The sequence below is a fragment of the Molothrus aeneus genome, chromosome 1 (assembly GCF_037042795.1).
Source record: "Molothrus aeneus isolate 106 chromosome 1, BPBGC_Maene_1.0, whole genome shotgun sequence".
In the NCBI taxonomy this organism is placed as follows: domain Eukaryota; kingdom Metazoa; phylum Chordata; class Aves; order Passeriformes; family Icteridae; genus Molothrus; species Molothrus aeneus.
Window position 1 is genome coordinate 32,109,208 of NC_089646.1, and position 23,395 is coordinate 32,132,602.

General features: G+C 42.9%; 1 protein-coding gene across 1 annotated transcript in view; it reads right to left on the minus strand.

Moving 5' to 3' along the window:
* Positions 1 to 23,395, minus strand: part of RAPGEF5 (Rap guanine nucleotide exchange factor 5) — a 157,195-nt gene that overhangs the window by 60,801 nt on the left and 72,999 nt on the right. Inside the window, exons 10-11 of the mRNA XM_066554452.1 lie at positions 3,658 to 3,761; positions 3,228 to 3,316 (exon numbers count right to left, since the gene is read on the minus strand). Of these exons, the coding sequence (XP_066410549.1) occupies positions 3,228 to 3,316; positions 3,658 to 3,761 (193 nt within the window). The remainder of the gene's footprint in view (positions 1 to 3,227; positions 3,317 to 3,657; positions 3,762 to 23,395) is intronic.

Below are 23,395 nucleotides of genomic sequence, written 5' to 3' on the forward strand. Positions count from 1 at the left end.
TAAAACCTCAAATTGCACTCTAAAATGCACACTCAGCAGACATTCCCCAGTGATTCCAACCACCTTAGAGATGACTCAGAAAAGTTGTTTGTTACAGAAATTTAAAATTTCCATCCATCCCATGGCAGGAAACAAGAACAGTCTTCTTGGGGGTTGGTACTTTACAGGTTATAGTACCTCAGTGAGATGAAAACTTCCTCCCTTTGAGATGGAAGGCTGGCAAGCCTTTGTTAGTGGCAAGCCCAAATTTAAGGTGATATCCCAAGAACTCACATACACCCCCTGACAGAGTCATCACAAAAATCCCTCAGTCATTAAACAATTACTAAGTTAAGCCTAAAGAGTCTTGCAAACCTCAGGCTTTCCAGACATCCTGCCTGCGGAAGTCACCAGAGCAATAGACTAGTCTAGCTTTGCAGATTGCAGTGTCCTCTTCAGATGTCCTCAGCTGCTCTAACAGCACTCTGTTATGGCACAGGCACTGGGAGAACTCTTCAAGCTGGGTCCCCACCTGTTTATTATGGCAGAGTTTATTAAGCTGAGTGCTTAAGGTGCCTTGCTGCAGGTTTAGCAGCAGTTGAAGGAAGCCCTGGAGACTGGGCTGGACACCAGTAAAATTTTTTCCAGATCAGCCCCAAAATTTGCTTTAGGCTCTCAGGTGCAAGCAGTGTCTGCTGACTTGGGCTAGAAAATGGAGGCTGGCTGGGAGCAATCCATGGCACATCATTCAGCCGTGGTGGTGTTTGGAAAAGGCAGTGTTTGGAAAAGGCAGTGTTCCATGACCACGCCAGCCCCAGGATAGTGGATTTTTCTGTTAACAGCCATAGAGGGCTGCAGTTATGATTTGGTATCCAAAGGGTGGGACTGAAAACATGCAGAGCATCCCTCCTTGGGAAGCAGTGCAAAGGGTCAAACAGAACAACAGCCCCCTGTGCACCTTCGAATGTAAGAACAGCTCTTTCTCTTGTTCTGTACAGACACAAATAAGGAAACTGCATTGGGGGCTGCAGGGAAAGCAAGAGGCCACGGAAGTCATCCTGGAACTGGCAGACAGACAGCAGGAGCAGCAGCTGGGTACAGCATTGTCCTTTTATGTTCTGTGAAGCTATGCCTGCTAAAACACAAGCCTGCAGGGCTCGGCAACTTGATCGTTCTCTGAGATGAGCCAGATTGGCACTAGAAAAAAATACAAAACCCAGCAAATCCAAGTACCCAAAGGGCAGAAGGATGCCTTCAGGTACACACACAAAGCTGTACACAATATGCACAATCAACATCCCATACTTCCTCATGCCAAAGGCAACTGAGTCTGCAAAAGAAGCTGGTGAAAACCATTATGGGGCATCCCCCTCATAAACCACTGGGAAACAAAACTCCTAAAGTCTTTCATTTTAAGGAAGTTCTGTATTATCACATTGATAAAGTCAGAAGAAAATGGTATCTGAGGAACTACCCTCGAGAGAGTGGAGGGCTGCTGGGCAAGTTTAGCACACATCTTTGTGATGGCAAAAAACCAAAGGCACAGCTACTTTGTTTTGCCCCTGGGATCCAGTTAACCCTGGCTACAGGGCAGAGCTTAATTGTTTCTTTCCAAAGGAGCTAGGATAAGGCAGAGGTGAGGGGAAGCTAATCAACCTTTAAATACTTTACCATCTGCTAACAACCAAGCAAGTCATGGTTTAACATTTGCTTTGAGGACAGTTTACCAGCCCCTCTGTACAACAAAAAGACCAGGCTTAGGAACAGCCTCTCTGTGAGGGAGAGAGAGTAAAGAGATAAAAAAAAAAAGGTAGTACATGGGAGGATGTATACAGCATCTTAGGCTTTACATAAGGAGTGCTTTGCTTTTACAAACACCAAAATATCATGCATATCACTACTGAAAGTATCATTGTTTTCCAGCAAGATTGTGAGCTTATAAAATAAGGTGAAGCAGACTATAAAGACTGGCAGCTGATGTTGCCCAATCTTTGTGTGATAAACATTAATGAGAAAACTTATTCTATTCCAATATTTGACCTTAAAAGGCCAAGGAAGGATCCTCACTACACTGCCAAGGAACTGATTCAAGTAAATTACACCCATAACTACCTAGTGCATCTGTGGAAGGAAAACAACCACAGTCTCTCTCTGCACTAAATATTAATGTCTAGGCAGACAAAAGCAGCACTAGGAACATTGTAATAATATCACTGGCAGACACTCTATGTGTTTCTTTGGGGCACTGACACATCAGCACCAGGAATATGCCTATTGTCCCACATTAAACTAATGACTTGTTCTGAGATATTCCTCTGGGAATCACAGATGTTATTTATATTTTCAGACATTTAAAAGGATTAAACTGTGTTTATTCTCAGTAATCTCATTTGTAGAGAAAGATATGTACAGGCACCAGGAGTATGCATTTTAACCCTGCTGAGGATCACCAAATACACAGTGCCATTGGCAGCCACCTACCCTCCTCTTCAGTATTCAGGACCTCCAAAAGTCTCACCAGCCTGGCTGCTTCCATTAAAAGCATCTATGAATTGCAGGTTAAAGGCACTTCTGATAAACTATTCCATGAGCTCCTGGTGACAGCAAGCTGTGCATATATCCAAGAGATCCAGCTGGAAATTAAATTGCATGCATGTCAAGTAGCCCGATTCAGATAAAATTGCTCTAGGCTGGAATGAAATATCTCTGGTTGAAGACAAACAAGTAGAGCACTGGGCGATACGGTGTGCCCCGGGCTATGAGGAAATTTATAAGCCGTTTTAATGAAACAGACGTGCCAAAGTACTGGGGTGGTGGCAAAACGAGAAGCTGGCCAGGAGGTGAGGTGCGCTGCAAGCATCCGGACGGATATAGGAACAGCTGCAGGCTACGAGGGATGGCAGCCCTGTCTGCAGGGACACGGTGCTGTACAAAGCCCGCCGCAGCCTGCGCTGCCCCGGCGGCAGCCACAGCCGAAGGTAAAGCGGTTCAAGTTGCTGCCGAGCGGCTCCGCTGCCGCCGGCGCTCCTGCCCCGGGGCCGGTGCCGCTCCGCCACCGCCCGGCCGCCGCGCCACACTCGGGGATTCCTCCCGCATCGCCCGGCTGCACGCCCAGCTGCCAGTGGCTTTCGGCCGGGGTGCCCGGGAGCCATCCCCGCGCCGCTCTGGCGGCACCGGCACCGGCACCGGGACCGGCACCTCTACCCCATCCCCGGCCGCCGCCGCCCCCCGCCAGGCTCGCTCCTTACCCGTCTCTTTGTCCTGGGCGGCTTCCAGGTGCAGGTCGCTGAGGAGATGCTCCAAAATCTTCTCCGGCGTCCCCGACACCACCACGTATCTGTCGGAAAGCAGAGAGTCCCCGGAGTCATCCTCGGTGGAGGACTGCGAGCGGCTGCTCCACTCATCCTCCTCGTCCTCCTCGTCGATGTACTTGAAGTAAGGCACGTCGAAGGTGGGCAGCGGCCGCTCCCCGCCGCGGCCGGCCAGCGCCTCGGGCACCCGCACCCTGCCGCTGCCCATGGCGCCCCGCTCCCTGCGCGCCGCCGCCGGCCCCTAAGCTCCCCCCGCGGGGGCCATCGCCCTGCCGGGGCCGCGGGCCGCCGCCCCGCCCGCCGCCGCCGCCGCCGAGCCCGGCCCGGCCGGCCCAGCCCCGCACGCCCGGAGCCGCGGAAGCCTTACCTCCCGCGCCGCTCGGGGGCCGGGCTGCGTGACCACACCTTCCGCAGCACCAGCGCCGCGCCGGCCGCCTCCCGCGCCCGCTCGCCGCCGCCTCCATCGTCCACCTTCAGAGCGCAGGGGGAGAGAGAGGGACAGAGAGAGCGCGGTCAGTGCCCGCCGGGGTCGGGGCTAGGGCTGCCATCCCGCCGCCCGGGGGCTTAGACTGGGGAGGGGGCTCTTTGCACCCCGGGCTCCCTTTGTGAGAGGCACTGGGCTCCGTGTGTTGGATTTTAATTCACAGAAGCCGGTGGGAGTGGGGCTTTGAATATGCGGGTTTCCGTGTCCCCAAGGTGATGGCTTGTTTAATTCCCAGACAATCGAACAAAGCAGGGGACAGGTAACAATAGTCTGAAAGCGGCAAGTGCTCCCGAGCACGCCAGTAATAGAGAGCCAGAATACACCTTCTGTAAACCTTCTCTCCTGTACTTCGGTAAAGGCAATACAGACAGTGGGCAGGCATGTCATGTGTACCTCTGAGCATCTCCTGAAATACTGGGCTTACGGCTCTCCCTTCTTTTCAACAACTTTTTAACTTGGGAAACAAACACCCCCAAAGAAAGTTCAGCCCAGTGACGGCCGTGTGCGTGAATTTTGGCTAAGCTGCGGTTTGTACACCGACTTTCTCCCTGCCCGCTCCCTGAAACGGCCGGGAGGTGAACCATGATCCATTTGTGCACACGCAGCCCTCATGCCCAGCGCAGCCGAAGGCAGCTGACGGAGCAGAGCGGGAGATGAGGGCTGGCTGCTGACTGAGCAGGGCGCTTTGAAACGCGGCGGCTGCCGGAGAGCGGCGCGCAGCCCCCTGCCAGATCCTCCTGGCACATTCAGTCACCGCAGAGTGAGCGACACAAAAGAGGCAGCTGTTTCCATGCAAGCACATCCCAGTAGGTGCTGTTGCTCTAATCCTGACCTGGTTTAGTTATATTGTTCAGTATGTCAAACACACATATGAAGGCCATATATGTTAGTACTCAAAGAAGAGAAAACAGCATTTGTGCATGAAACGTACAGTATCCAGCAGTTAAAAAGACTTCAAACGGGTTTAAAAATGTTAAGGAACAGAGCTACCCTGGCAAAACAAGGGAGAGAAACGACTTTATGATTCCTCTTTCTATTATTTAATTTTTTATTCTGAGACCCAGTGAATCTGACTGCTACTTCTGATTGTCACTGTGGTGCAGGCGTGCCCAAAGATGCAGCCCCTGCCCTGAAGAAGTTTTCTTTATCAGTAAAGAACATGTAGAATTGATCTATTAAATTTCTGCAAGGTCAGACATACAGGTACTGAGCCAATTAATGTCAGATATTCATTGCAACACTCCCAGGAGACATTATTGAGCAGCCACGTTACAGGAATACTGATGCATGATTGTAATCTTCCATTTCACTGGCTGTGGTTTTTGTTGCCTACATATTTGAAAAACTGCAATGAAAGAAGCACCAAAAGAGAAGGAGAGAAGAGCAGGCAAAGCATTAAAGCAATTCAGTAAAAGGGAGATTTATCCAAACAAATAAATCGCTCCATTTCTCTGTCTCTTCTCTGGCATTTCCATCCTCTAAAATAGCCCCAATCCTCATTTCCCTGTGCTCACTGACATTCCAAACTGCAGCACATATGGAGAATGTATGTGATGTATGGTGCTGTATTTGTACAAGCCATCTATTTCCTCATAGATGGGAATGGATTTTAAGCACACCCATATACATTACATACATGAGCAGCTGGCAGCAAGTCAACAGGGAGCACTGGGAGGGTGAAAGCTCTTTCATACTGAAAGGACATTAACAATGGTTGGTGTGGAAGACAGTGGACAGTGTTTCCCCTTCAGCATCTCACTAGGCAGAGATATTTTCAAAAAAACCTTTGGAGTAGGTGTTTGCAAATTTACAGCATAAAGTGCCCCAATGGTAAGATTTTCATAAGACTGTTCCTCTTGTTCTTGCCAATTTTAGCAATTTCAAGGAAGAGAAAAATCAATCTATTTTATCAAAAATTGGGCAAAACTAAGGCCAATTGGGTTCAAGTTGGATTTTCATTACCTATAATAAATATTTCCCTGAAAAAAGGAGAAGAATAGAGAATTTCTTTATTTTGCTATCTTATATCAAACACAATCTCACTTTAAGGGAAGAATTACTATTTCATTAAACCCCCACTTATACATGACATATTTTTGTGTTCAGTCAGGCCCTTTAATCATACAACAAGCCACAACAATTAACCTGAACAAAGCAAAGCACATAGGCAAGTCCTACATATTTTCACAAGTTCTGATTTCAGTACAGATATTACTCTGAAATGACATCAAGGCACGCTTCATTTACCAGAACCTGGAATGGTCCGTGAAATAATTCTTGCTGGAAGAAAACCGAGCTGTTCTCAGCATGCTCCGTCTAAAGCCAGTGACAGATGAGGAGGATGCAAGGGGCCCCCAAGTGACAGCAGCGTGTACTGAAGGGCATGGCAGCACCCTGGCCAAGTCCCTGAGAGCCAGCAGACTGACTCCTCAAGAGACGTTCTCATCACGCTTCCAATTAACAAGGAAGCCTTACAGCAGTTTGCCAGACCTTCACACAGCCCTTGCAGCCTGTGCTGGCCGTGCAGGGGAACAGAGGCACAGCATCACTAGCTCTCATTTTATGGATCAGGGCAGAGAGGCCACCACAGCATCCCAGTTCACCTGGGTGATGCTACACTGGCAGCTGGATTTGAGTCCCCCACACTGCCTATCTGATATTTACTTTGCTCCGGGGCAGTGGGTAAGAAATTACTCCCAGCAGCCTCAATCAGAATACATTTGGATTTGAGGTGGGATAGAAAGGGGTAGAGTACCAAAATGCCACAGAGGTAAACTCCCATCTCACTTTACATGTGGCCTTATGTGCACTCTCCCTGTCCCATCTGTACCTTCAAAAGCACCATTCACATCCTGTTAGGATGTTATAATCAATCCATGGTGCACATTACCCATCACAAGGAAATTTAGCTAGCTCTGCATCTGTCAGCCACTATATTTCACATTTATTACAGCTTTTAATTAATCATCTCTTGATAGCTAAACACAGCACTATCAACCTCAATGTCAGTTCCCAGCAGGAGTTTCAAGTAAACAGCAAGGTTCTCTGGACTCAGTGGATCTTCCAACCAACATTATAGCCAATTTTCCACTCCTCTCATCCATCTTCCTAATACTGAAGTAAGCCATTTATCTCCTGGGTAATATATTTTAACAGCAGACAAGTGCTACCTTTATTTTCAGCAAGAAAGGAACCCTGGGGTGGTATAAATATTTATATGCTTACAGGAATGAAACAGCTGGAAGTCATTGCTTAGCGGGCCTCAACTTGCGAGTTACACTTTGCATGAGCAGGAATATGACCCCCAAAATTAGCACAGAGGAAGAAGGAAGCAGAAGGAACCTATGGCATTGTTGAAAACAGCCACAGTGGGCTGGCTTCCTTATGGAAGCCATTAGGTTTCTGGATTGTTTGCAATTGGCAGGGAAAAACCCAATCTCTGGCCAAAGCAACTGGTAACTTTGGTGTCAGGGATATTTCTGTGTTCTTTGCATTCCTGAGTTTGGCCTTTTAATTAATTAAAAAAGGATCCAACACCCAGAATGCACTGCCTCTTCTCTTCCTGTGAGAAACCTCCACTGCTAGAAATAGCATTTAAAAACTGCTCTGCTTTCCACCAGCTTTCTAAGAGAAAAAAACCCCATTATGCTCTGCAACAGACAGTATATTCAGAAGCCTGCTTCACTGAAAAGAAAATCCATGTTCACATAATTTCTCCAGGACAGGACAACTGTGCAAAGATTAGTTTCTGTATCTATGTTCCCCATTACTGAAGTGCCTGTTATGCTGGAACATCCCTAACCAGCAATGCAAACTATTCACTTCTCAATGACAGAACTTTTGTCCAACATCTCTTCACCTGCTTTTTTTAAAAAGGAGTCAGACCCAGAGCTACCCCAGCCAATACCAGAGCCAGACAGATTCACACACTGCCGGGTTCAGTGGGTAAAAAAGTAATGAAGGAACTAAGAGATAACCTATAAGGCATCCATAAACTTAATGGAGCATGGAAAATCCAGTGCACAGGCAGATTTTCCTGCTGCCAAACAACCAAGCAAAGGCAAAGAGAATCTTCTTTTGGCAACATGCAACAAAGCAAACTTTACACAGATTATCTGCTCCAAAATCACATTAAATGACAAAGAAATTGCCTCTTCTAGAAGTTATGGAGGGCAGGAACATTTTGTTTTCCTAGCATAATTTGGTAAAACTGACTCAACACAATCAGATAATGTCAATCACGTCTGCCTCTATGTCTTTTGATGCTGGTGCCAGGTCATGCCCTTGAGAAGTACGGGAAAAGGCCAACACAGAGGATTCCCAGGGCTGTTTGTGTTCTGAAGAGGAGACTGCTCCCCTCAATGAATTTAAGGAGCTTCCCTGTGCACACAGGAACATATCCAAGCAGTGTGAAACACAAGAGCAGAGTCAGGAAGTGGGGTCAGAAGAACAAGTGTAGAGACGCTTTGACTGCCCATGCAGGGAAAGTTCTCAAATTGGTGACAGAGCCTGACAAAAGCCACAAAGTAACAAGATCCTCATTTCCAAAGACTGATTGCTTTGCTGGGAAGATGTCCTTTTGCTTGGGTGTTATAATATCTCTGGTATATACTATCCATGCAAAAGAAGAATTACAAGAACATGAAAAAGACAAGTCAAGTCAAAAAACTGGGAAACATTGACAGGTAATCTTTGTATTATCTAATGTAGTTCCTTTGAATAAAACACTGGGTTTTTTCACTCTGTCCTGCTCCATCCCTACAACTCTTCCTTGTTCAGCATATTTTGAGACTTAACTTTGTGACTGGGTCCAAGCTAAGACAAAAGGCCTTTGCAGTGTGGCACTGAGGTCCTCAAACCTGCCCACTGAGGTTGGACACACCAAAAGTGACAGAGTTAAATCTCCATTCTGGCTCATTACATCCTACAAGCACATTCTGGTTGTAACAGCCAGGAGCTGCAGCTGTACAGAAAATCCTTCACAGCTCAGGCTGAAGCATGCTTGGAGCTTCCAGAGCCTTCAAATATTAACCTCCAGAGCTCTAGAAACTCTTTACGGAGCTTGTACAAACTGCATTTTTTGGTCTTTAATTCGGGTCATATTTGGGCAAATATTTATGAAGATGGCAAAAAAACCACAAAGGAATTTCAGATCCCACCTCAGAATAATAAGGGCATAAGAGCTTTTCAGAGAACTACTGCCATTTTTTTTTTTTAATATAGCAAAACAGGATTTACCCCAACTTCACTCTTAGCTACTTCTGAACAATGTTGGCTGCATTTTTCATATAGAATTACATAGGCTGATGCAGACAGCTTTCAGAAAAAACAGAAAATACGCAACAACTCCTAGAAGCAATGGAAAATGAAGTCTTACAACATGAGACATTCGCTAGTGCTAATAACAGACAATGAGGTGAGTCCTGGCTATAAAATATAGGCACATTTATACTGCAAGCATAAAAGAAAGGGAAAGGAAAAAAAGAAACAAAACAAAACACATTCTGTTAACACATCTAAGATACACTTTCAGACCACTTCTATCAAGACTAAGGATGATCACCTTCTTACACTTCCCTGTGTTTCTCCCTAGAATCTGTTATTGTGGAAACTGCAAAATTAGATCTAAAGTCACCAAAGTACAAACACGTACAAAAATTACTCTATTCTTCACAGGCTATTCCCCTTCATTTGACAAAAAAAAAATGGAAGTGAACAGATCACAATTAACGTGAAGGTGGATGACAATATCTCTGATCTCTGTGGATAATCCGTCTCAGAATATGTTACTGCATTTCACAGAGTTTCAAGAGAGATCAAAATCTGTATTAAGATGTTTGATTCACTTTCAACTACCACAGGAGAAAAGCTTTCAAAGTCACCAGTACAGCTGAACCCCTATGTAAGGAGGAGACCAGTATTTTTTTCTGCAGTGGTTACCCTCTCTTTATTTCAGAAAGATGAAAATTAAAAAATAGTTACTACTCTACCTCAATTTAAAATACCAAAACATGAAACATTTTCAATGGGGCTACTTGTTTTGAAGTTGCAAGATCACTGCTTTTTCCAAATATCAAGGGCAAAATTACCTTAAAAGACTGCAGGACCATCAACAGAAGTTTGTCATATGGCAATTCTTAAGTATTAAAAAAAAATGTTACCTAAGGCTGTGCTATTTCATTTCACTACAAAATACAGCTCACAGGATTTACATATTGCATTTTATTATTTTTTGTGATGTCATTATCTTTTCCCCAGTTCTCTGTACTCTAATATTTTTGTTTTCCCCTGCAGCTGTTAAATCCTTTAATAAATGTGGGCTAATCACAGTATATTGGTAGAAATCAACTAATAACTTTAAAATGCCTCACACAGTGATTTTGTTTTGGCTTTCAGTGACTTCTGACCAGTCTGTAAAACACTCTAAATATTTGACCCTTCAGGAAAAAGCACCCAGGCATTGTACCAAAACTTGCTAGTGGTCTCACACTGAGCTATCAGTCCGACAGATGCACAACAAAAACATTGGGCTTAGCACAACCTCCTCTGAATTTATCAGCTACACAAACGGTGATAAAATGGGCACAAGCCACAACACGGGGAAGAAAAAATAATAAAAATCCTTTGTTGCTGAAGCCAGTTGTGAATACTGTGTCTGATAATGCACAGAACAAGCCCTCTTAGAAAAACTGTTGTGCTGTCATCTGCATACTGAGCATCGGCAGCAAAGGCAACGTTAATAACAAGTTATCCTTGTAGAGGGGTCAAAAGGACAGTGCTGGTAAGACAAGAGACGACAGACGACAGGCATCAGGGAAAAGATTAATATCCCTACACAGTCATACATCAAGGAACACAATTTTTGCCTGTAATCCCAAAACTGCTGAGAGTAGGATTATTTCTGCTTTCTCTATTACTAAGAAGAAAGGAACTGCTCATGGGAATAGGGCACTGCTAAATGCAAGTCCTTATGTGAGCTGAAGGGCTGCAGTCAGGTCCTAAGGGAAAAAACCCCAAAAACTCACTTGTATGATGTTCCCAAGTAGTGGTCCAAATACAAGCAGGGTGGGGGGGGGTTCACTGTGCAGGCCACTTGAAAATATGAAAAAAGTTTGTATAGTTAAGGAAAGGAAAAAGAAGTTGAAAAAGAGGAATCTCATGAAGCTTTTCAGAGAATCATAGAATTGTTTATGTTGGAAAAGACCTTTAAGAGTAAGTCCAATCACCAGAGGGTTCACAGTTAAAAAGAAAAAACCCTTAATATTCTTTGGAAAATAACAGAACCATAAAATCCATGATTGAAAACAGGAATCCTAGTGTACCCTTCCCTGTGGCACACTTCAGTAGTGCTGAGCTGCAGTACAGTTGCAGATACACGGTTTGGACATGGAAGAAATGTACTAAACAGAGACCAAATTGTTTGTACCCTTGACTAGCCCCCAATTTCCTTTAAATATATTTAAGGTGAGAACACTTTAAGGATTGGGCTTTAATGAAAGGAAGGAACCTCTAACACAGGAAAAAGGGCACACTTTCTAAAATAATATGAAGAAAATCATTACTGGTGTCACAACCACCGAAGTAATGTTATCATAACCTCAACACTCCACAGCTCTTTGTTGGTTAATGAGAAATGTCTTCTCACAACAACTGAAGGCTATGCATTTCAGTTTTCCCTTCCTTGGAGCACACACTCTTCATAGCTATTAGTGGGTAAATCTGACAGCCTGACAGAGAGCTACCACCTTGGCAAGGACAACTGAGGAGACCTCTCTGCAACTGTACAAAAACAGAGGGGAAAAAAGAAAGGGGAAGGGACTGAAGCAAGGCAGGAGATAGGATGATGGTATTAATATTATCTCATTCTCTCACAGCTGGCAGGACAGCATGTACTTGAAAACATGTCAGTATACAGAAGAATTGGAGGCTTAGAGCTTCTGTATTTGTAGAAAAACCTGCACCACACCAGGGCAAATTAACATGACTAGAACAAAAAGGGCAGATGCCAACAATACCCTCCAGTGGCCTTGCAATTAATGTGGTGGGGTATGCAGCTGGTTGGAAATTTCCCAATGAAACTTTTTCTTTTCACTGAAAAAATATGAATTCAGTACGACTGAAACTGTGCCAGAGCATGTCAGTTTGAAGAGAAAGTAGCCAGCCAGGCTTCCCCCACTGACTGCACCTACTGCCCAGCCCAGGCTGGCAGGGCTTCTGCAACCCCTGCCACACAGGAGCTCAGCACACAACAGGTCCAGGTCCCAAGGCAAATGTCAGGAAAATTCAATTTGTATTTTTGCCTTAAGAGAGTTTTTACAACTGTATTATTTTCACTAGAATCAGAACTATTTTCCTCCCCAGAATGTAAAGTTTCCTTCAGGGCAAAAACTCAAAAGACCAGATGCCAGTATCTCCTTTTGCAAATGAATAGAATACAACAGAACAGAACAGAACAGAATACAATACAGTACAATAGGAGTATGTAGATGAAACAATTCAATCCCCCAGCTATCTGGAGGAGACTCTGGAAGACACTGGAACAGTATCTTCAGTGATGTTAGTGGCTGTGGTTCAAGCCTTAGCTGCAGTGAAGAGCATGAGGGAAATGATATAAAAACTGCAGGACTTATGTTTCAGCCAGGAAGGTGGGAGGAGTGCCAAGGCTTCAAGGAGGACTGCAGATTTAACCTGGATACCCAAGGACTGATGACACATACTACTATTACCATATGGTTTAGGGAAAGAAAAATGTACATATATGTATATAAATGTGTAGATGTACAGAAATAATACTTGACAGAATAATCCTAACATCAGACTGGTGAAGTTCTAGAAATTACTGGCATATGAGAGGAAATAGATAACAACTTGATTAACATCTAACAGGGCTGGAACTTGACTTCTCTGGCAGCCCCCACACAGCTTTCACTCAAGAATGAGAACTGCAGAACACAGCTCACTAGTGTTAGTAGATTTAATTTATTAATGTAGAATAATATTCACCTTGGTAAGGACATGTATACAAAGGCCTTACAACCCTTATAATGGAAGCAGTGATAAATAAGGTCTCCTGAAGGAATGGAAGAGAGATGGCAGCAAATATATGGCACTGTCAGCCTTATATTGCTCTAATTACCAGTTCTGAACACATACAACTTCTAAGTCAAGCAGACAAGACTGACGATGCCTTTCTTTGTCTTTCACTCCAATTCATACTAGGTATGTAGCAAAATATTATTTTTAAAAACTTGCTTACCCCCTTACTGTCTCTGAGAGAAAACTTTGTCTCTTGACTTATGTCTATGATACTTCTCAAGCCTGCCAATGCTGTCACTCCAATAAAAATAAAATAAAATAAAATTTGTATACTATTCCCAGTATAAGCCACAATTGCAAACTAGGAAGGTTAAAACTTGCCCATTCCTGCTCATTACACTTATCACTGTAAGGCATATATCTTCTTGTTGAAGTGTTGTGCTCAAGGAAAGATGCAGATAATTTTTCTAAAAAGAGTACTCAGCAAAGGTCAGGAGCTGGATCTGACCTCATAAAAGGCTTAAGAAAAAGGTTCTCTAAAACTGAGAATACTATATAAAGCTCAAGCTCATTCTCAAGAACTCCAGAATCAAACTCTCTCAAATGCACTGACATTTAACTGCAAGTATGAAAAAGCACTGAGTAAAGGAGTAGGAAAAAAAAAAACAAAACCAAAGCTAATGCTTAAAATCAAAACAATTTATTTAACTGCTAGACCAATAGCAGTCATCACAAAATAGGATTTATATCCTGTGGTTTGGTGGTTGTTTTCAACTAAGTTAGACATAATACAGTGATTTCTTTTGAGGAAAGCACGAATCACAATGGCTACAATTTCCTTGGGTTTGGATGACAGTTCTAATTCTCTCCAAAATAGCCTGAAATCACCAGCCTTTTTACTAATGCTTTCTAATGGTTCTTTTATTGTTAATTAATTCATGAATCTAAATCATTCAAACATAGATAAGCCACTAATCGCTCACAGACTTGATAACAGACCCTAAGTAGACAGAAATGTGTAGAGCATGCAATAAAGCTGCCAAAAAAAAAAAAAAAGGAGAAAGGAGTTAGAATGAAAAATAAAACTCACTCCTTCCACCTAATAGCAGGAGATGTGATTCTGCATTTATTATGCAGCATGAAATATTCACTGATGTTAATAGTAACTATAGAAATGAGAAAAATCAGGCTGCTTCTATCTAGAATGCTTTTTTCTAATGTTACATGCACAGGAGCAAATTAAAGGATCCATTTGTTTTGGTACAATGTTTGTTGTCCACAATTAACAAAAGGAAAACATAAAAGAATAAGGGAGGTGGGAAAGAGCAGGTTAACAATCAACTCTTGTCAGCAATAATTAATTCAGAACTGATGGTTATAGCATCCAAGAAATAAAGGAATTTTATTGCAGGATTGCAACAAGGAAAAAGAAGAAAAGTGCTTTTTTGCATACCTATATAAAGAAATAGCCATAAAATTATTAAATAAGTTTTCAGGTATTGAAGAAAACCAAAGTGTCACAAACAATACAAATTACAGAAAAATGTATGACACCACATTATGAAGCAACGTTTTATATTTCTTTATATTTTATAATTTTAGATAATCATATATTAATTTATTTCTTATTTTGTGCCTGATGGAATCATGTACCTGCTTGTTGCATGCCTACATGCTCTAAATTTATTTCAGTAGGGAGTCTCCTCTCTGCTTTTCTTAGATAATACAATCGTGCCCAGCTTTAGAAGGGAGCTAAGTTAGTTATACCAAGGGCAACCTCAACATTTATTCAAGTTATGGAATGAAAAAAGCACCGTTCCCATGGCAACTAGTAAATCACATTGTATCTGCAATGAGATGCAAGGCATCTTGAGTAAACACTCATCTGCCTCCTTGTGTGACCTCCTCCGCAGGGAAGGGTTCCTCTGAGGAGGAACACATGCAGAACTGTGGCACAGTCCAGATTTCACTGTCTCTTCTGCAAAAAGTTGGCAGAAGTGATCCAAAGTGTTATTTTTGTGTGGGGAGATTTAACCAGCTCTATCATTAGAATAGGAAGAAATACTGGAAAAAGAGGATAAGATATTAAATGTTTTGCTGGGATTTACCTCAGTCAAGACCATGAAACCTTACAATGACAGGGTACCTCAAACTGGTGTTGTAGCCCGTGCACCAGAAGACCATTCACAGCAGCACTGGAAGGAAAAGCCTTGCTGCCAGCACGGAGGCTGCCAGACATGCAGCAGCACATCAAGCTGGAGCTGGAGCTCTTGCTGCCTCCAGCCATCTGCTCCACCCTTCTGAGGGATGTTGCCGCCTCCAAAACGAGGACATCTGATCTACCCTTAGCCAGGCTGCTGCATGTTTTGCTGGGCTCTGATATTATCAGCAGCTAACATACCAGCTCTGCCTGACATAGCCTTCCCTTCTTCACATGGTAGGGGACAGCTCTCTTCAGAACAACCCCTCAAACCATGTTGCTCTACTGACAGTCCCACCCATAAAATCTCAGTCCATCCATCAGCCACTGGGCTTTCACTGTACTTCCCTGCTGCCCTTCTCTACCTCTTCTTCAGCCACTATCATGCCTACATAAGGCTCCTTCTGTCTTTGGTTAAATTCACCATGAGGAGCAGCATTGACACTAGGTTCCCAAACAATCTCCCTTGGGTCACTCCCTTCTCCTTCCTTGAAGTATCTCCTCCTGAGCAAGCTGCTGTTACCGATGGGGAGGGAGTGACACTCCATGATGCCACTTATCAGCCTCTGATATCATACTGTATGCACAGTGATTTCTTCAGCCAACAAAGGCTTCACCGCAGGCTGCAGTTTTCTGCTGACATATACCTTCTGATCCCATTCTTCTTCTCTCATCACATCCCATTACTTTCAGACTGCACACTACAGACTACTTAGACACTGCCAACACCTATTATGCCACCCAGGGAATACTGAAACTCTCACATATCTCTGATCCTGGCTTCCCTTCCCCCATTTCCAGCTTTGATTCCTTCCTGACCATCATAGCTTCAAACAATTTATATAGCTTTCTACAGCTACATCCTTTTCATGTATAATGTGAGATCTCATCTAACCAACTTCTTTCTCCCTGCTCAGGAAATTATTTTTATGTCATAAATCTCATAAATCCACCTTCTCTCATAAGTCCTTCCAGAAATTACTTCTTAAACCTGTTTACTTTGTCATTGTTAGGTTCTTCCTTCCCACGTGGTTGGCCATTTACTATTTGACCTGAACTTTGATAGATAAGGAGATGCTGAGGGTGAAGAAGACACACAGTCTGGAATTCACCATCTATCACAGAGCATTTGAGTAACAGAAACATAAAATGAGATGTATGGACAGATGACCGGGTCTTAACTCCCTAATAGAACCCTGTGGAGAGGGCTACAATATCCAAGTACTCCAGGGAAATAACTAATGATCCTTTCTTCAGTGCAGTCATGTTTCAAGAAGCAATTGCATGAGTTCCCAAGTGCTTGAGACTGCCTCCATAATTGCACTGATTAATTTTATGCATCATCGTAACTACAGCACTAGGTCAGGAGGACATGTGCCTTATAGATGCCTTGAATTTTAACACATGCATTGGAGGAAATCAGAAACACGGAGACCACAGTGGGGGGCAGGGGGGTAGGGGAAAGACAAAGTCTAAAATCCTAACTAAAACACTAGGTTTCTGTTAAATTTTTAATAAAATTAATTATATTTTCAGGTGACCCTAAGCAGAAGTTGCTTACACTTTCTTCTGCTCCCTTAAAATGCAAGTGATCACTATCTAATGCTCCTGAAATATGTCAGAATTTTTTTCCAGTGTAAGTAATGAATGTGCAGTTTACAGTGTAACTATCCATTCAGTAAAGAAAAAAATGAAAACACAAGCCTGTTGTTTCTGTCTTATGCCTGTGTTTATTCCAGACAAACCCTCCCTGTGCAAAGCATCTTTCTTCGCCTACCCTTCATCTGTACTGGTGCATTGGCTGCCTGCTAGCAGCCAGCAAAGAGGGGGATGAGACTTGGGCTCATGAGCATTTACTTGACATGGGAAGTATGATCTCTACCCATAGCTACTCACCTGACCTACAAAACAAGACTGTACCAAGGATATTTTGTGAGGGCTCACATCCACAGTGCAGGAGGCTCTATTTCTGCAGCTTCAGAAAAGATTTGTTAGCAGCTTCCTGGCCATGCCCATCCTCCTGACATTACTTAAACCCCTTTCTGCAGTTACTTTTCCTTTTAGCTATGTAAGGCTTCACTGGCACAGAAGGACATTTTCAGGATAACGACAAGTTAAAATGCTGTCATCACCAAAACTTTCAGGCTATTTGAAGATCTTGAAGACAATTTCTCTCCACCCCCATAAACTTCAAACCATTCCCCTATGATAACTCAAGAAAAAGCACTGTTAACCTTCAGCACTGTTTTTCCAATTACTGTGTTTCAAGGTTAGCAGTGTAAAAACACTAAACCAACCCAGTTCTCAAGGTCAAAGTAAAAAATGCAGCAATGATATTCCACAGTAACTTTCACTCATTTGGTATTCAGGACACATTCTTTCTGAATATCAAATCACAAAATCATTGCCAATTCATCAGATTTTAAGCTTTAGCTTATTAACTATTAGACTATGCTAAAAATAAAATGCAGGTTTTCGTTTATCTTATTAGAATGCTTCTGTACAGCATGATCTAAGTTTCTAATTATCTATATCTCCAAATTATCTCAACTGTTATTTCAATATAAGCAAATTCATAACAACACATTTTAATGGAAAATATTCATATGCTAAAAAGTGGTAAAGCATTAGAAGTCAAAAAGTTGAATGTCAAGATGCTAAAAATGAAAATGTTTCTCTACATCGTGTCTGCCAGGAGAGCAAGAGCTCACACGACTTTGGCAGTGATTTCCTATGATGAAGCAACTCTTTGGTGCTTTCATTTCCATAAAAGCTCTAGTCTATTTAGAGGCAGTTCCTAGCTCCTTGCCCTTAACAGGGCAATACAGATAAAGTTCATTAAATATATTGTCTAAGGTAGGAAAGTAAAGAAGTTTTGCTGTAGCAAGCACTTAACCTGTGCATGGAAAAAAAAAAAGTAAAGTAATTGGAACAAATTATTTCTTACAAAAGCAAAGGTGATCAAGGACACATTGGTATTGCATGTTCTGCTGCATTCACAAAACTGCCCAAATGAAGAATCTTTGGATGTGATGTATTATTAGACCTTAATCAATAGGATTTTTTCAAGCAGGCTGGGCATCCAACTATTTGACGCAGATCCTTTTCACACACGAGAGCACTGGAACACCGGAAACTGCAGCATTAATGAATTACAAGGAAGATTGCAAACGCCTATGATTTTAGAGCTAATTTTGTCAAGATAATGGTCAAGCAACTTTTACAGCTTTTTGATACTTCTGCTGGAATGCTGAATTTTTTTCTTCTTACAGCAGGTAAGATGTGAATTTCTACCATACTTAAATGAGTAAATTGCTATTTGTTTTACTGTTTTTATTCTTAGGGCATCCTTAATACATTTTGAAAATCACACAGATTAAAAACTAATAGCATTTTAAAACAACAGTTATTGCATGATTTACTGTATAGATTTTTTCTAATGCAAATATTTACTATTTACATGTCACTGCAATGAAAACAGTATGTGTCAATGGATTAACCACTAAAAATATTAGACAGAACGGGAGAGCATTGCTACAGCAGCTGCAAAGGACAGTGGTGTGGTGAAACTGTAGCCTTTTTGCCTACTGAGTACAAAACTAAGTTTTGCTCCAGGGAAGAGACAGTCATAACTGCACATACACATATGTGTGTGTCTGTGCGACAGCTGGGGGTGGGAGAGCGAGAACAGACGAGTTACAGGGAGCATACAGGCACCCAGTGCAAGAGCAGAGCAGCTCTGCAGATCCCACACAAACCAGCACACGTACCCACAGCTCTGCTGGAAAACTGGAACATGCTCCCCCAGTTCCTGCATACATTCCTACAAGGAAGAGTCTAAAATGAAGTAAGAGAGGCACATTTTTAGGGGTCTTTAGAAATGAAAACTATAGCTCATGCACTGAAAAGAAAATAATTTATAGGGGCCATCTTAAAGAAAGTATCTGATTTGAGTGTCCCGCATTAAAAATCTGCCACTGCAAGCAAGTCTCAGGTGGTTCAGGGGATCTACTTCAACCTATCTATAGTATCACTCAGCCACCAGCGTGCCCTAACTACTCAAACACCCCTTCTGATTACCAAAACTCAGGTTTTAATCTGAAGAACTGAAAAGGAAGTTGAAACTTCTCCAGAATCTGCTAGACAAAAACCTGATGCAGTCTGAAAAGAAGAGAAGGAGAGGACTGTCAGAACAGATGGGTCACCAAGAGAAAGCATCTTCTTTATGTTAACAACTGAAACTGTGTGTTTAAATGACTAGTGCATTCTACAGTGTGAAAAGGGGTTCCATAAGTAGTCTTTATAGGAGACTGTCTTTGCTTTTAGGAAAATATGTGATTTGCTTAATGAATAAATACGTACAGCACATGCACACATAGGGAGGTGTCTCTACAGAAGGAGAATTGGGGGACTATAAGCACTGCAAATTCCTTGGTGGAGAAGAATTCTGCCATGTCCTTGGTGAAATCCTGAGAAAGACCCCATGCTTCATGCTTGTTTTTCATAAGTTCATCAAAATCCAAGAATCCAAAAAGAAATCAATATGGCCCAGTGATTAGCTCAGCACAGGTACTGCGTAGAGACTGAGAGATTATTTAGACAGACTGAATTAATGTGTGGATTCCACTGAAAAGATTCACTTTCTCACCTGAGGAGACAAAGCCAGAGTGTCAGTACATTCCCAGCTATTTGCCATTCACACAAGGAAGCCCAGGCCTGAATGTATGTGGTTTTTAGCTGAAAGCCTGAACCACAAGGCTTTGCGTATGAGAACTGAAATTGTGGCCACTTCAGTCAGTTCTGATTAGTGTCTTCTCTGACCCTGACCACATCCAGTCTCTATTAACTTGCTAAATATGGTCAAACAGAATATATTACCAAGAGCAAATCAATTTAACAGTTGTGTTTGTATCCACAGATGTTATTTAAACATTCCTGTGGTGGTGAATTATCCCCTATTTGCAATATAAAAGTATTTTGTAAAAAGGCTTAAACTGATGCTGTATTCATTGAACAAATATTATCACCTCTAAAAACAGGAGAGACACTGTGATATTGCAACCAAACCAAAAAGGTGATGCACATTTGCATTCTGTTCTTGTCTTCTACTCTGCTCAAAAGAGCAAAGCTTGTCTTTGTTCCTCCTAGCACCAGACTAAGCAGGAATGCTGCTCCTGGTACAACACACAGGTGTTGTACTGTGTAGAGGTGTACTCCCCTCACCTGTACTCCCCTCCCCTTACTGTACTGGGAGGTGTACTCCCCTCACCTCCCAGGGAAAACAGAGATGAAATGAGGGATGGTGCTCTCAGTCCAGCCTCTCCAAGTGAGAAAGCAGCATCAGCCAGGCTGGCAGGGGACAGAGCTGATGCACAGCAGCCAACAAAGGCATGTGAGCTGAAGGCCCTTCCCTTGATCAAACAGGGCTGTGTAGCTCAGCGTCACCCCCTGTTCAGGGCTTACCCTTGTTCAGAGTCTGGAAATCCATCTCAGATTTGATCTTCAGCAAGCTGTTAAAGGAACAACCAGCCACTATTCATGCTCTTCCTGAGTTAGGTCATCCTATTATTTTCCCAGTCATCAAAAAAGGCTAAAGTACTTTTTCCTGAAACCAGCAAGTGCTGCCACTCCCACACATCAGAGCCTTCCCGCTCTGATGCTCACGTTGCAGGCAGTGACTAGAAGAGCTGGGAACTGCCTGCCACACGTTATCAGAAAATATATTCCAGGAAGGCCACAAGGTCACTGCTAATTTCAAACCCTGTTTCATGTTTCCACATGAAACACCTAATTAAAACTTTTCACTGAGTAGTTAAAATGAAATCTGTTCGTATGCACTTGAGACCTTGTTTTCATGAGCTGTGAATTAAAATAGAGGAGGTGCTGCACACAGCGGTAGGAACACTAATGGAGGAAGGAGAGGGGAATATCTGCTTTGATTTAGAGGAAGATAGTCAGCAAAAATACCACTAATCACCTGGGTTTTCATTCCTTTGCTCTTTGAGCTGCCACACAGAACCAAGAGAAATGGATGCAAATGGTGTATTAACTGCTACCAAATCAGTGTTCTCCACAGGTGGCCGTGTGTCAAGCACATCTTGCAAAATGCCACCACCTTCCATGGCTACGGTGTGACAAAAGCTTTACACTCTACAGGCTATATACTGCTCTCACAAAAAAATCTATTAACATCAGCAGGGGCTGAATTAAACTTTAAAATGGAGGCACAATGAGTGATGGAATGGCCATAGCAAAAAGACAGGTTTGGGAGGAGATTTTTGGAAGGTTTCATGATTAAAATAAATAAATATTGGGGGAAAAAAGGGAGCCTGCAAAAAATACAAGGTCAAAGTGTCCTTACATTCCTGCTGTGTATGTGGTTTCAACTAAGGCGGCAGAGACAGCCACTTTACAGCTGCCATTTCCCAAAAAGTTCTCAGAGCAGATAGCCTGACTCTGGCACAGGAGAGGCACCTGAACATAGGGAAAAGGCTGTTTCCACACTGCCATTCTCTAGGTGGTCTCCAGAACATGCCCACAGGAACACATGCCAACAAATGCTCTCAGCATTTATTCCAGTGAGGTCCTAACACAGGCCTCAATGACTCCAGAGCATCCTGCCATGGAATCACACTGACCTTAGCATAGACTCCAGATCTTACTACAGCATTTGCTCCAGTGTAGTTTCTATTTAAAACAAAGCAAAGTTTGACATGCAGAAATGTGTTCACTTGTTTAATGACACTGGGCAGGTATCTTACTGGCCCAAATCTTGACTACACTGAAATGGAACGTTCTTCCTGAACTTATTCAGGAGGATAGGAAGAAAAAGAAAGAGAAAAAATGGATACCTAAAGCACTGAATCCTTTTTACATGACTCTGGTCTCTGGGCAGACTACAGAATCTCAGACAACTTTCAAAGAGGAAGCTGTGGTAGACAGCCATCGGTTTCTAGCTTATCAAAAAGTTTTCCAGTTATCTTGGGTAGCTCTTTACAGCCAGGTCTACACTCTGAGCCAAAACGATATGTCCTTGATTCATTTCAATTCCAACAGAAAAGTCTGGTAAAACCGTGAATTACTTAAAAGTTCTGCACCACGGAAATGTGAAAGACAAAATTACTATTCCTGAAATTCAGAAACTGCTTAAAATTTCTGACCTAAATTTGCATGGTACATATTCAAAACATTATCAACTTTTCTTTTTTATCTTCTTGAATTTAGGTAACAAATTCCCTAACTTAGTAGAGAGATCCAGACACCTTTGTTATTCATAGTTCCCAGAAAAAGGGTAGTAGTAGCTGTACAGAAGTAAATGGCAGAATACATCCACTGTATTATCAGCATAACTGGGAATTTATTGATGTCATAGATCAGGAAAATGGAGAAAAGAACATTCAGAATGTCATCAAATGTATTTATCACATGGAGAGAGGGACAATTTAATGTCAGAAAACAAAAGGGCAGATGATTTGAACTAATAAACTGGTAATTTCTATTTCTACAAAGAGAGAATATGATAAGATTGATTCTGTGTAAGCCTTTGGACAGTCTAGAAACATAAGCAGGTTAGTGATTTGAAATCCAGAGAGAAACACAGAAGCAGGGGACAGTGACAACCGGCAGATTGAAGCTCTCAGAGATTTTTTCTACTTCTTCATGTGAATAAATGGAGCAAAGGCAGGACCAAGGAGCCATGCTTTCAATCTTGATACCACCAGAACAGTGTAGTCCTGCTGCCCATGAGAAACAACACTCCTGTCCTCTCCCTGCTCCTGGGTGTTGACCCCCATTCATCACTCACCCCCTTCTTTGTGCGTGTGTGCCTTCATGAAGCCACTTGGTGAAACACAGGATCTAGATTGAAATACTGCCAACCAAAAAAATGCAAGGACATTTCATTTGACCCAGTCCAGCTTCTGGATTGGGTAAGTCACAAGGCTTTGGGGAATTAAGGAGGATGGCTGTGTTTCACCAGGAGCAGCAGAGTAGCTCCCACCAGCACAGGTGATCCCTGACACTATCTCATTCTCTACCCCACATCCGTGTCCCCATAATATGAGGGGAACCAATCCAGTTGGAAAATAACCCCACAAGGAAGGTGTATTCACTGTATTTTTCAGCTTCATTATTCCCTGTGTCACGTCAAAAAGCAGCACTACCTGGGCCAGCCCAGGGCTGGGGACAAGCCTTGGGGCAGCACAGCCCCTGAAGCAATGCCCAAGGACCCAGAGGCTGCACAGGGACTGTAAATGTTTGGCCTGGCCTCAGCTATGCTCAGGATTTTTAAAAAAGTTCCCCTGGCCATCAACATTTCAACCCACTTCCAGCTTCCTTGGGATTCCTGAACCAAGTCTCAAGGATCCCAAAGCAATTCCTCAACAT